This window comes from Vipera ursinii, assembly GCF_947247035.1.
Source record: "Vipera ursinii genome assembly, chromosome: 6".
NCBI lineage: Eukaryota > Metazoa > Chordata > Lepidosauria > Squamata > Viperidae > Vipera > Vipera ursinii.
This window is the reverse complement of record NC_139515.1, coordinates 73,741,763-73,755,758: the sequence shown is the minus strand read 5'-3', so window position 1 is coordinate 73,755,758 and position 13,996 is coordinate 73,741,763. Positions and strand designations below refer to the sequence as shown.

At 36.8% G+C, this 13,996-nt stretch overlaps 1 protein-coding gene across 1 annotated transcript in view; it reads right to left on the bottom strand.

Moving 5' to 3' along the window:
- CAPRIN2 (caprin family member 2) overlaps positions 1 to 13,052 on the bottom strand; it is a 30,754-nt gene extending 17,702 nt beyond the window's left edge. Inside the window, exons 1-7 of the mRNA XM_083365150.1 lie at positions 12,687 to 13,052; positions 11,698 to 11,760; positions 9,208 to 9,294; positions 8,172 to 8,410; positions 7,038 to 7,120; positions 5,984 to 6,139; positions 2,264 to 2,307 (exon numbers count right to left, since the gene is read on the bottom strand). Of these exons, the coding sequence (XP_083221276.1) occupies positions 2,264 to 2,307; positions 5,984 to 6,139; positions 7,038 to 7,120; positions 8,172 to 8,410; positions 9,208 to 9,294; positions 11,698 to 11,760; positions 12,687 to 12,938 (924 nt within the window). The 5' untranslated portion in view covers positions 12,939 to 13,052. The remainder of the gene's footprint in view (positions 1 to 2,263; positions 2,308 to 5,983; positions 6,140 to 7,037; positions 7,121 to 8,171; positions 8,411 to 9,207; positions 9,295 to 11,697; positions 11,761 to 12,686) is intronic.
- Positions 13,053 to 13,996: the final 944 nt, after the last annotated feature.

Sequence of the window (13,996 nt, the reverse complement as noted above, 5' to 3'; positions counted from 1 at the left end):
CTTGTTTTCTACCCCACCATAATGGCATCTCTAAGAAATAGCTAAATTTAAATATCTGCTCAGAGTTGATGCCTTCATAAATTAAGCTCAGCCTTAAATTCCTATTTTTGGCAATTTAGATTCCCTCTTCCGCATAAAGGAACTGATCAATGTTTTAAAAACATTCAAGGAAACATATGAAAGAAATAAAACATGTTTCCTTTATAACATGCCTTATTTTTACAAATAACTCAAGGTGGCGAACATATCTAGCATTCTTGCCTCCAGAACTTGTGAATGTTCCGACACTGGAAATTTTTAAGAAGAGATTGGACAACCATTTGTCTGAAATGGTATAGGGTTTTCTGCCTAAGCAGGGGGTTGGACTAGTCCCCAACTTTTGGGTACCAGGGACCGGTTCCGTGGAGAGAGGTTTTTCCGTGGACCGGAGGGTGCATGGTTTTGTGTGTTGCCTGCATCTTGCGGATAGGGCTGCTTGTTTGTGCGGCCCGGTACTAGTCTACAGATCAGGGATTGGGGACCTCCAAGGTCCCTTTCAACTGTTATTCTATTATGTTCTGTTCTATTATGTTATTCTATTATATTCTGTTCTATATCTTCCTCCTTCTATTTTCCCCACAACTCCTCTGTGAGATGGGTTGGGCTAAGTGAGTGTGACTGGCCAAAAGTCACCCAGTTTGCTTTCATGGCTAAAGCGGGACATGAACTCATGGGTCTTCTGCTTTCTAGCCTGGTGCCTTAACCACTTTATTTGCAAACCTTCCTTTTGGTCACCTCAAAAATTATAAATTTAATGTAGTCTATCACAATATAAAAGCTTAATTCCTGCTTAGTTTATATACTGAGAAGATAAATAAAACCAAGTCACTTGTTTGGTCAGTTTTTATAGTCAATTTCCAGTCCAGTTATCGCATACGGCAAGTATAATGGATATTAATCCGAAATATTGTTCTTTCAGAACTACTGAGCTGGATTCCTCCAACTATTGGTTAATTTTTTCTTTTACTGATTACAGTCAAATCATGTACTTGAACAAACTAAGGTTGAACTGTCTGCTTTAGCTTCTTAAATAACGTATGCAAGTTTCTTTTAATTAGGATCAGTTAAACCCAACATCTGATCAATAATTTAGAATAAGTACAGTGCTATATTAACAGATTTTTCAGCATATCCTAAAAACCTAGTAAATCCAATTGCTAGACATGACCTCGGGCAGGCAGGTTTCTCTGTTAAATCAGAATTCACAACAACTGACCTGTTTCCTAATAAGGTAAAGGTAAAGGTTTCCCCGCACATGCATGCTAGTCGTTTCCGACTCAAGGGGCCGGTGCTCATCTCCGTTTCAAAGCCGAAGAGCCAGCGCTTGTCCGAGGACGTCTCCGTGGTCATGTGGCCGGCATGACTGGATGCCAGAGCCGCACGGAACGCTGTTACCTTCCCACTGTAGTGGTCCCTACTTGCATTTTTATGTGCTTTCAAACTGCTAGGTTGGCAGAAGCTGAGACGAGTAACAGGCGCTCACTCTGCTACACGGCACTTGGGATTCGACCCACCAAACTGCCGACCTTCTGATCGACAAGCTCAGCATCCTAACCCACTGAGCCACCACGTCCCTTTTTCCTAATACTTTTATCCAATAAGAAAACCCAAGAAGGCAGTTAACATAGAAGTAAACGTGACTCTTCTCATCCCCAGTTAAATAACAAGGAAAAGGTTTGCTTGAAAAAAATCATTTGAATCTTCCCAGAAGTAGTAGTTAGCTATGAGGAAGAATGCAAACACACTGTAAGACCTGGGCAGGAATCCAAGCCTCACAGATGTAGTTAAGTAATTTAGAGCAGATCAGAACTTTGATTTTATATTGTACTCTACTTTTATTAGACCTTGCTTTATGGCTCATTTGAGGGGTTGTTTTTTTTTTGCTGGTGTGGATTTCTGATATGTATAATTTTACAGACATTTTTGGTACCAGTTTATGTTGTGGACAATTGTAATATTGTGATGTGCCTCAGAAAAAATTAGGATTCTTCAGAATTACCAAACACTGATTTATGATGCCCTGGTACGTTTTCAAATAATAGAAATAGACATTTTTGATTTTTGACCTTGCTCCTAGAAGTCTACAGGAAGGCAGAAACACAAGTTGAAGTGAATAATTAAAAATTCTTCAAGGAGAGATGAAGAGATCTTGTATTACGCAAACCTTATAAAGTAATACTAAAAGCTACTTGTAAAAGTATAATAGATAATACGGTGGACTTACTTCTTGAGGTTGTATTTCAGATTGAACATGCTGCCTTTGAGATTCTGGAAAGAAAAAAAGCAACTTTAATTCAGTACTTACACAAGCAAGTACTGTAATTGTGTGAAGTTAATTAACACAATATATTATAGTTTGTTAACAATAATTTGATGAAGACACATTTGGCTCAGTTCACACAATGTATTAAACTAAAATCAATACACTACAGATTAAGACAAGGTATGAACCCAGACTCAAATTTTGGACTGAATGGCTTCAACCACAATTCTGTTTTCTACTCCATGTTAGCAGTGTGCAATATTTCATTTATCTCAGTACAAAGCACACACATTGTTACCATTGCACACATAGGTTTGGGGCAACCTTGGTCAAAATGCATGTTTCAGTAAATTTCTAATAGGGCAAAAGTTGATAAAACAAGTTCTGCAGATTTGAACATACTGGGTTTCCCCAAAAATAAGACCCGGTCTTATTATTATTTTTTGCCTCCAAATCAGGCACTAGGTCTTATTTTCAGGGGATGCCTTATTTTTTCACACACATACACCTCATGGCGGCGGCCCACAGGTCAGTCGCCCTACTCGTTCTGGGCAGCATTCGCTCACTTGCGGCAGGATGGTGCCGCTGCCATGAGGCTTGGCAGGGGAGGGAGGATCTGCCCTATGCGCCCTGCTTACCATGCCACAGGGTCCCGTAGCCAGACCTCCCATGCCGCCCTACGTGTACTGCTGTCACTTTCGGCCACTCACGGCATCCTGCGTACCACTGCCGCTGCCATGAGGCTTGGCAGATTACCCCCAATCTGCACCACATGCCACCTGCTTTCCAATTCCGCCGCATTTGTCCGCCACCGCAGAGCTGGAGAGCTTGCCACATCACCGCCCAGATGCTCTCGCTTCCCTCAAGCATTTCTTCGCTAACGTGATTTCCAGCTCTGTCGAGTTTCTCCATCGCGTTTCTCCACCAGTACATGCAGGGAAACAAATGAAGTTTGTGGGACTAAACAAAAAAAAAAAAATTCAATCAGACTTTCCAACTTCGTAAATCTTTTTTTTTTTTTGCAAGAAGTTGGAAGGTCTGATTGAACTTTTTTTTTTAGTCCCACAAACTTCTTTTGTTACCCTGCATGCAGCAGCGGAGAAATGGGACGGAGCTGGAAAGCAGGTGGCAAGGCAAACTCCCCAAGGGCACCAGGTACTGAAATGGGCCCATCTCTCTCCAGCAGCTGCCCAGGCCCGCCCAAGGGAAGGCTGGCATCTACTGAAACACAGCAGCATTCCAGCTCTGGCGAGGAACGAGCAGCCAGCATGGGCGCTGCAGGCAGGATTGCCCACTCGCTTCAGCACCCTCCCCGACTCCACCTGGCGCTTCGGTGGCTTTGTGGGCAGAGCTGTGAAGGGGGCTAAGTGGCCAAAAGTGCCATCAGCCTGACTCTGAAGGAGAGTAAAAGGAAAGAGGTGGACAGGTCGACGGGGTATAACCTAGGGCTTATTTAGGAGATAGGGCTTATATTAGGCCCACCCGAAAAAAATCAAGTTAGGGCTTATTTTCGGGGTAGGTCTTATTTTTCAGGGAAGCACGGTAGGCTTATTGTTTTTTGTGCAGATTCCCACCAACGTTTTGTGATTGCTATGTTCCTCACAAAACCTAAAATAAATGATCATAGGTAAACAATGCAATCATTATTAAATTGTGACCATATTCTATCGGTAGGAATTGACAACAATTTCCACAACTTTTCCTCCTTCAATTTCATCCTAACATATATATCTTGTAACTGGCCTAAAGTTATTCTGGGCGTTTCTGTTGCTTAAAGCACTTAAACCTGTGTTTTGCCATGCCATAACAACAGACCACACATCTGTGAAGCTTATATCCCTATCTTACAATTCATCTTTATGGAACGAAAACATTATTACGCACACAGGAGATAGTGGATTTTTTTCAGATTAATTAAATTACTCTCAAAACCAGTCAGCATTGAAAAGATGTGCTAACCCAATTTAATTAGGAGAGATACCTTAAGAACGTTTATACATATTGGTTACAATAGTATTAGGCTTTTATTTGATGAATTGTTTTAACTCAATAGACATCATCCAGCAAGTATTAGAGAGCACATTTGATATGGTACACTGGAAACAGGTTTTGACTCATTCTCTGAAGTTTTACATTTTCGATCGACATACTTTATTGCAATCCCCACTGCGTAATTTCTAAATATATATGTTCTCTTTTATATTATAAAGTATGCCTTATTTCTCCTTTAATTTGGTTCTAGAAACTCGTCTGTGTTATTAAAAATTCTATTAAAACTGTTGCAGTGAATCCTACCATACACAGTGGGCTTTTCAAAGAACAAGGTCCTAATTTCCTTACTCCAAGACTCCTGCATTGTTAATTACTTAGTTATTAATTATGTACCTAATTGGAAAAGAAAATCAAACTGCATGATCAACAGGCCAAGCAGTTTTAGTCCCAAATTATAGCAGTAGCAAAAGTAGCAGTGACTCATCTATCGCAAATTTGTTTCCAAGAAGTAAACTCTCAGTTGAAAAGTAAATAAAATCATGGTTTGTGGCACAGTTGCCAGATGTTTAGACTTATTATTATCCATCTATTGAGTCTTTCCCAAGGAGCTGATATCCTAGGGATTAACAGGCAAATGTTTGATGGTTTTAAAGGTATTATTGCAGGATGTATTATTGTTATTATTAATTAGGGGCCACATGACAGAATAGCCTACCTTACAAAATAAAAACAAAGAAATCATGAAAAAATCCTGATCATTCCTGCTGCATAGTATTCGTGGGACTTTCTATCAATCTAGAGAACTTAAGCTCTACATGGCTGAAAAGTACTGATAAACCAGAAGATATCTGCTAATAATAATGGGAAGAAAAATAACATTTGAAAATTAACCTAATCTAACAACTTCTGGGATATTTGCAATCCTAGGTGTCTAAAATTTATCATGTACATTTCTAGCTTTACAAAAGCTTTTGAAGATTTAAAAATCCTCAAAGAACCAATCTACGCCAAAAATTACATACCACACTGGCCTATTTTGGATGGTTGTAAATTATTTCACCTAATGAGAAGGAAGGACTCACTGGAGAAGAGCCTAATTCTGGGAAAGATTGAGGGCAAGAGAAGAAGGGGACGACAGAGAATGAGGTGGCTGGATGGAGTTACTGAAGCAGTAGGCGTGAGCTTAGATGGACTCCAGAAGATGGTAGAGGACAGGAAGACCTGGAGGAATATTGTCCATAGGGTCGCGACGGGTCGGACACGACTTCGCAGCTAACAACAACAAGTTATTTCAAGAAATATGTTAGCACTTTTGCCTGGAAATGTAGCCCATCTTCCTGCAAATGGCCAAATCAGAAACCTTTATTAGGTAAGAAACTAAGTTACCAGCCTCAAAACAATTAAACTAATTTCAACTTGAAATTTAGTACAATTCAAACTAAATGAATATAGTATAATTAAAGCGCTTTAATTTGAATTACAAATGTATTATGTGCAAAGGATGCAACCTATATCTCTGTTTTTATTAACAAAGACAAAGGTTATAGACTAGAAATAAGTTATTGGTTTTTCTGTAGTGTCTCCTTTGAGTCAAATGGGACTCGTGATGACTTCACAAATACCACATCTTGAGAATTTCTGTCCAGACAAGATCAATCATGTAATTTAAGATTTAAATGTATACATTACCAATTTCACTGGCAGACTCTGGTTTTGATAACTGTCTGGGTTTTTCAGGCTTTTCCTCTTTCAATTCCTCTTTCTCCGGTTTGTTGCAAGGGTCAGGAATGTTTTCAAAATATCCAGAATCTATCAATTTTGATAACAAATCCTTCAGATGCTTATCTAAAAGGAAAGGTATTCAATATTGAGTGATATTCCTAAAGAATTTTGAAACTGTGGCTAGCAGAAGCCACTCATTAAAAAAAAATTATGTTGGTGACAAGTATTTTGCAGTTACCTAAAAAGCAGGATTTCCCTGGTAGCAGTATACCCATTACTGGAAACTCTCACACCCTATATACAGAAAATGCTAAGCCAGGATTTCAAATCATGCTTTGCTGAGTAAGTCATGACTCAGTTTCCAATAATGGGTAGATTTTCATATGCTAAGCAAAAAGCAAATAAATCACATTACAGCTTGACAAAATGTGGAATTCAGTGTTAAGCCAAATGAGAACATAAATTAACGAAGAAGACCCTTATACATCCCATGACCATGTTCTCAAGAAAATATAGCTTAACACAAGGGTATCAAGCTCAAATTGCTTCACAAATTAATTGTCCTATCTACCACACACAAAGTATAGGTGTTAAAATTGATATAAACCACAGGTACTACTACTGATACTACACTACTGAATCCCACAATTTTAATGCAATCCTCTCTTTTATGTCTGATTAAAACCCTTGCCCTAGTGATCAACATTTTTAACTCTGGAAACATTCAATTTCAGAGACAACGGAAAGACCAAGCAATGCAGAAACGGCTTAAGGGCTGGAATAATATTTGTTATCTCAGTTTTGCATTTTAAATCAGACATGTCAAACTCGTGATGTCACGTGACGCCACACAACATATCAGAACTGTTTTGCCATTGCCGGCAATGGGGTGGGCACAGCTTTCGCGTGACGCGTCCGGCCCATGGGCCAACAGTTTTGACACCCCTGCCTTAAATAGTTACAGCTCTAAAACCTGATCCCATTATAACAACAGATCCTCTTTTTATTAATAGCTACTCACAGGTTGTCCCAACTACTACTTTTTCACTGCCGTCTAGCAGATCCCAGAAACAAAGTGATGATTGCTCCATTTGGTCTTCAACGCTTAAAGCAAAAAGAAAAAAACAAAGTTTTCAAAAAATTAGTTCACAAGTAAGTTTTAACTATTAGGTTGGCTTGGTATTTATTGCAAACTATGTTAGCTGGCAACAGGCTTTTTCTTAGTAAAGTTCGAACTAAGAAGGCAATTGAAAAAAATTCCATATACTTCATACTAGCTAAATACACCAATCCAATTTCCTGATTTTAGTAAATTTGCTGTCACTTCAGTAAGAACTAAAGCAAGGCTACATTTTTTCAGAATACGGTACTTAGAAATAATACATTTTTGCCTGAAATTCTGGTTTTGTATTTGATGGCAATATGATAAAAAAAATCATTTATATATTCCAATCTAAGAATTTCATTGAGCCTGAAATGCTACATTTTAAGGAATATCTTCAAAATACATTTTAATAGGAAAGTCATGCTCATATTTCTGTAAAACTAGGCACATCAATCTGAATTTCTTGAATATGAATGTGATTGAAACATGTTATATCACATAGTTCTAGACTGAATAGGTCAAAATAGCACCTAAGAGTAACAAAACAATATACTGATAAGTCCCAAACTGGTCATAAGACCACATATTGTTAAAATAAATTTGTTTAATTTGGTACTGTATGAAATTTCCTTGTCAAGGCAACTGAGTGCATATGACCACCCTGTGTAGTCTTAAGGTATGTATTATACCAGAATTACGCAGGTTGTCCTCATACAGGTTTGAAAGGTTAAGTTAATCCAAACCCACTGCCCACTAAAATCTACCTGTTGCTCAAGGTGATGCTGTTATACTCCAAAGCTAAGAGCAAATAACCACTTTTCTTGCTTAATGCAGTTATGTCACACAGAAGGAGAAGTGAGGCAAAAAAATACACAAAGGAAACATTTCATTTCTCTTTGACAAGGAAACAACTATGTCATGGACTACATCCGGAAGGGGTTCCCCAAAACTGATTCCAGCAACAAGACAAACCACCAATAGTTTAAAACCGAATTTTCAGTATGCTATTGGGGGGTTTATTTGATTTAAAGGTAAAGTAAGAAAAGTTACCTAACAGTTTCATTTCTTCCTGAACATGTCAAGTTTGCAAACTTAATGAGGTAATCTAATTCTTTAGAAGGCAAGTATATTGCACCATTCAAGCCACTTCTGAAGTCTTTCTGCACATGCTCTTGAGTGAAATTCTGCAGCACATACTGGACCTGCAGTATTGTGCGGAGCTTTTTCTTCTCTGCTTCAAGCTTCATTAACGTTTCCCTTCGTTGCGCTTTCCGCTGTGCTTTTAATAGCTGTATCAATGTGAGGAAGAGATTGGCAGTGGGTTCATAAATGGTCTAAACAATGGACAGACTGAAGCTCAGAAAAATACCTTCAGTCAATGACTATTTTAATCACATTTATGAGGAACTTCCCAAGTTCCATATTGCAAGCTTTTACAAACACCAATGCCTAAAATGCAAGAAATTTAATTATCAGAATAATATCCTATATCAAAGCGATACGGGCCATATATTATGTACGTTTCGACTGTTTGTAGATAAAGGTAATCCTTGACTTACAACCACAATTGAAGCCCAAATTTATGTTAAATGAGACATTTGTTAAGTGAGTTTTACCCCATTTTACAGTTGTCATTATTGTAAAGTGAATCACTGCAGTTGATAAGTTAGTAACACAGTTGTTAAGTGAATCTGGCTTCCCCATTGACTTTACTTGTCAGGAGGTCGCAAAAGATAATCATATGACCTTGGGACACAGTTGCCAAACATCTGAATTTTGATCACATGATCATAGGATGCTGCAAAGGTTGTAACTGTGAAAAGTGGTCATAAGTCACATTTTTCAATGCCATTGTAACTTTGAACGATCACTAAATGAACCACTGTAAGTTGAGGACTACTTGTACAGTAAAACATCCTACGTATCATGACTGGTCAGAAGCAGTTTCTCTGCCATGGAAGAGGCATAATTCAAGTCTATGGATATCTTAGCAACGGGGGAAAAAATCTATTCAATTCCTCACACATTTTCTAATGAATCAACTTAATTATCTATTTCTACACAATTATATGGTCTCTCTACTCACTTCTTGACTTAGTCCAGAAAATGTCTTCTGAAGTTCTTTAGCAAACTCCAAGTTATGTATGACTTCTTCATATTTTTCAACAGCTTCCTGCAATTAGTCATAGTTTTTATTCATTTAAAAATGCATCTAGGTTTATTGAGATGAGTCTTGAGGCTCCTCAAATAAATGTATGGTATGCTTTGGGTGGATTAAAACACTAACTTGATTTTACTATTCAAAGTGCATAGTAAAACAAAATGTTTTCTGCCCCAGGCTTACACTCAAAGTGAAACACATGAAAAATCAACCAATATTAAGGTATTTGGTCAGGATGTATTTGCTTATACAGCATTCTGGCTAATTTTAAACAAACATTCTATTTTTCATACTGATCAATAATACTGATCTTTGCATTTTGATCTGGGCAAGATTTATATTTTAAAACATGAATTTTTTTTGATCAATAAAATTTCCACATCATGTTAAAGTGTTGAAAGCCCCCTCCCCAGCAGTTATGACATTTTTAACTTGAAAGATGACTTTGGCTTACTTTTATAAAAATAAACTTAAATAAGCAATAATCATTGTCTTAATGAGGTTTAAGCAACATTTTAAGAATTATTGACATTTTTGAGTATTTAAATAAGGGATTGTTGAGAGATGCTCACATGAACATAGATTTGTTGTAAACACAGCATTAAGAGTATACACCACATATAAAATTTCTAAATAACTTTATAATAAAATGTTGTTAACTGAAACAAAGAAGTATTAAAAATTAATTACCCTCTTTTCAATGGACTATAATGCAGTTTAAAATAATTATTTCTATTTGTACAGTGGTAGATATTTCGAAGGGGTCCCTTAAATGCATCAGAGTATTACAATAATTGATTTCCTCCCTTTTTATATTGAACAACACATGATTATTACAGCAGCAATTCTAATTTATTTCTTTATTCCGCCCTTATGCATTATAACTTTTCTGTGTTTTTACTTACCAATTTCTACATTGCCTCATAATGGCTTAAAATAGAAGATATTTAAATATTTAACTTAATAATAGTAATTTCCACAACATGAACCTGGAATAATGCAAATTGGTTTGCATGTCTAAATTGGATCATTGCTATTAAAATATACTTTTGTAATTTTAGCAATAAGCAAATACAATCCCAAGAAATACTAAACCAAACTTTTTAATTCATCTTTATACCTCAGTTCTAGATCAGCCACAACTCTTCATTATGCCATAGTACATGAAACAAAAGTTTACATTATTCAATCTCTTTGTTGCCAATATCACTATTATGAATTCAAAATAGACTCTGCATGGCCTAGTTGGCATCAAGTTCCACCTATTTAAATAGAAACCTTGTAAAAGAAAAATTAAATTCTAAACATGTTGTCCAATATTTTGGCTAGTCTAGGCCATATTGATGGAAGAAGATTGTTTTGGATCACTTATAAATTGTATAACATAATTAATATAAATAACAACATCCCTTTTTTATATTATCGTGTGTGGCTGCATTACTAGCTGTCCAGGACCACATGCAAGTAGGATACCCCTGCATTGTAAAGAATTAAGAAAATATCAACTATATAATATGTTTAAGACAATATACTTTAAGATATCACAGTGTTTTTATTTGCATGAATTACATGAACAAGTATGATCTACCATATCATTTCTTCTAAAATCATTTAAAGTATTTCAAATGCCACTCAAAAAACCTTTAGCACAAGTTTCCTCTTACCAAAACATTAATTATGTCCCCCCACACCCATGGAATCCTCCAAATGTCATCACATTTTATTACTTTTTGCTGTTCTATCTGAGGAACTTTAGGAGCCCAATACAACTGAAGGCTCCCAGATTGTAAAAGTCTGCATTATTGTACTATTCAAAAGATCACGGTAATTGATTTTGCTAATGCATACAGATTAACCAAATTTGTTCAAGTATCTTAAATTGTGAGGAAATAAAGAGCAGATGAGGCAGATCCATTCTATTTACAATGTTCACAGCTCTTGTGTTTAAGTGGTATAAGTTATGGTTTGCACAAACACATTAAGTTAAAATGTTGTTGGTGAGTTTGTTGTTTAGCATATTGTTTGAACCCAGTACCACTACTTTATCCCTTTATCAACTAGAACACAACAAGCCAAGGTTAAGTAAATTATAGATTATCAATGGGGTGGGGAACTTGAATCATACAGACTTTCACTGAAAGGAACATGTCTCATTTCTTGGAAGCCTTTCATTCCCATTAGTATCAACCTTGATTTCATTTTATTAAAACCTATAATACTTTCTGTTAAGTCTTAAAAAATTCCTCAAGAATTTTCCCATATACACTCAGTTTCTAAAGTTAAGCAGGAATTTAGTCTAGCTAGCTAGCTATATGCACATGTGGCATTCCCACCAAGTGCCATTTAACTGATCAAGAATGGATATAAAAATGTTTATAAAACTGTAAAAATCAGATATAAAAACAGAAGTCTTACCAACTGATCTTGATTAAGGACTTCCCCCCTTTTCAGACGATCCCTATAGTCTTCTAACTTGAACTGCAAACACAAGTCAAACAAGTATGAACAAGTTTTTCCTTCAGACACAGACCAAACTTGAACCACACAAACATCATTAACTGCAACCTTCACTGCTACCATAGATCATGCTATTGTATATAAGGTTAATTTTCAATATAAAATCTTAAGAAAATGTAAGATATTTAAGTACACTGCATTAGGCATCAGTGAAACAATAAATCAAAAAATACCCTTTATAATTCATTGCTGCAGTCCAAGCTCTATAAAGGTGATTGCAAACAGAGCTAATATGACCTAGCATTTCTCTAAACACAGTGTTTTAGGACTGTTCATGAATAAAAAAATGTTAGAACATCAAAAGCACCGTGATTAGAGATAATATATATAATTGAAAACTATAACCTTTTAACCTCATATTTAAACTCAAATCTCTTGCAGCTGTATTGTAAAGCCATCTTTCAACAGAAAGAAAGGCACTAATGAAGCATGAAGTTATTTCCAGTCAGGCAGGTTTCATTATACTGACAGCACAAAAATTACACAGTAATTCAATGTAACTTAACTTATACTTTTTATTACAAGGGACAGTTGTGTAAAACAAGGACACAGTAAATAAATATGTATGCCCTATCTACTTAAAAGCCATTCCTCTGTAGCCACAAAGCTATCCTAAAATTAAAACGTTAAGCCCATCTTAAAATTTCTTTTAAAAGCTGCAAATATCTAAAGAAAAGTAACTACCCATATATTTATTTGGGGCCAACAGATAGAGCAAATTATTTTTTTATAAGCAGTAAATATAGATTATTACCCCCCCAAGCACTTTGCTTTACAAATCTATAAAAAGTGATAGTCATAAAGCAAAGGCAGCTTATACAGTAAAAGCAATTATGGCCTGACAGTTATTATTTCTTGCACTTTGTTAGTTTAGAAAATATACCTACCTTCTTTTTCTCAATATTCCTGATTTTGTGTTTCAAGCAGATAAGTCCATTATCAATGTAAGTCTCGTATGCCTGAGAAGCTGTAGCTGCAGAATTCAAAGCGGCCTGCAGGGGGCTCATGGGAGGCTGGTTATCCCCTCGAGGACCTTGGGTCACCTGCTGCTTATCTGGTTTCATGCTCTTCTCTTCCCCTTCCTCAGAGTGGCATGAAGGTGACGGGTGGCGAAGTGGAGACTGTGAAAGCTGCACCATTGAAACGGCTAGGGCTGCAAAGAAACTGGTACCGATTAGCTGTTCCTTCCTCACAACCTCTTTAAAGCAGCTGCACAAATATGCGGGTGCAACCGAGGGAGTAGATCTGCTTGCTGTACGTACTGCAATGCTAAAGATGTTTCCAGAACCACAGAACTTTCAACCCACAAACTATTTTCTCCTTTAAATATGGAATGCAGGCATCCTTTAGAATTCTCAAGGGTACTAACTACAGTATTTCAATGTTAAGAAATTGCATACTTGTATATAGCTTCTTAATCAAGAGTCCTAGAAGAACCAACATTCTTCACTTTTAAATTTCTCCTGACTTGCTGTTACTGCCCTAGTATAGTGGTAACGGCCAGATCCACAATTCCCACCATGCCCAAAACACAAGATTGTTTCATGTACAGAATTCCAAATGCCTCTTTCTTTAAAACTCCAAAGATATTTAAGAAGCCTGCAGGCTCTTGTCACATGTATTAAAAAAACCCACCAGGATCTAGAATGAAATGTTAGCAGCAACCTATAGAGAGACAAAGAGGGGAGAGAAAGCAGCAAAATCTCTGCCCTTCCTTTCTTCTGATGACCAGGGAGGCATAGAATAATTACTGTTGGCTATGCTAATTACTAATGACAGTTACCACATAAGACAGAACAAGGCTACACTGTACCAGCGTCCCTTGAAATAAAATACAAACTTCCAAAGCCCTCTGATGCTGAAGAAGCAGATCTTGGAGTACCTTTGTAGGCATGTGTGTGCATGCTTCTGGTATATGTATATGTGTGTGTATATACATGTGTGTGTCTGCAGGCGTGTGTGTGTCTATATATACACACACACAAGAGTGCCTTTGAAGATTATACATTTTACAAATGTTATATCAACATCCAGTGGAATGATGAGTAGTAGTAGTAAAAGGTAAAGAAATCAGTATTTTTTTTCCTCTTTCCAAAGAGAAACAAGCACTCCCTTACTCTAAGGTAATTAAAGGATTGCAGCCCCACAACCCCATCCAAAGCCTACTAGGGACTCCCAAGCCCATTCCTAGGTAACC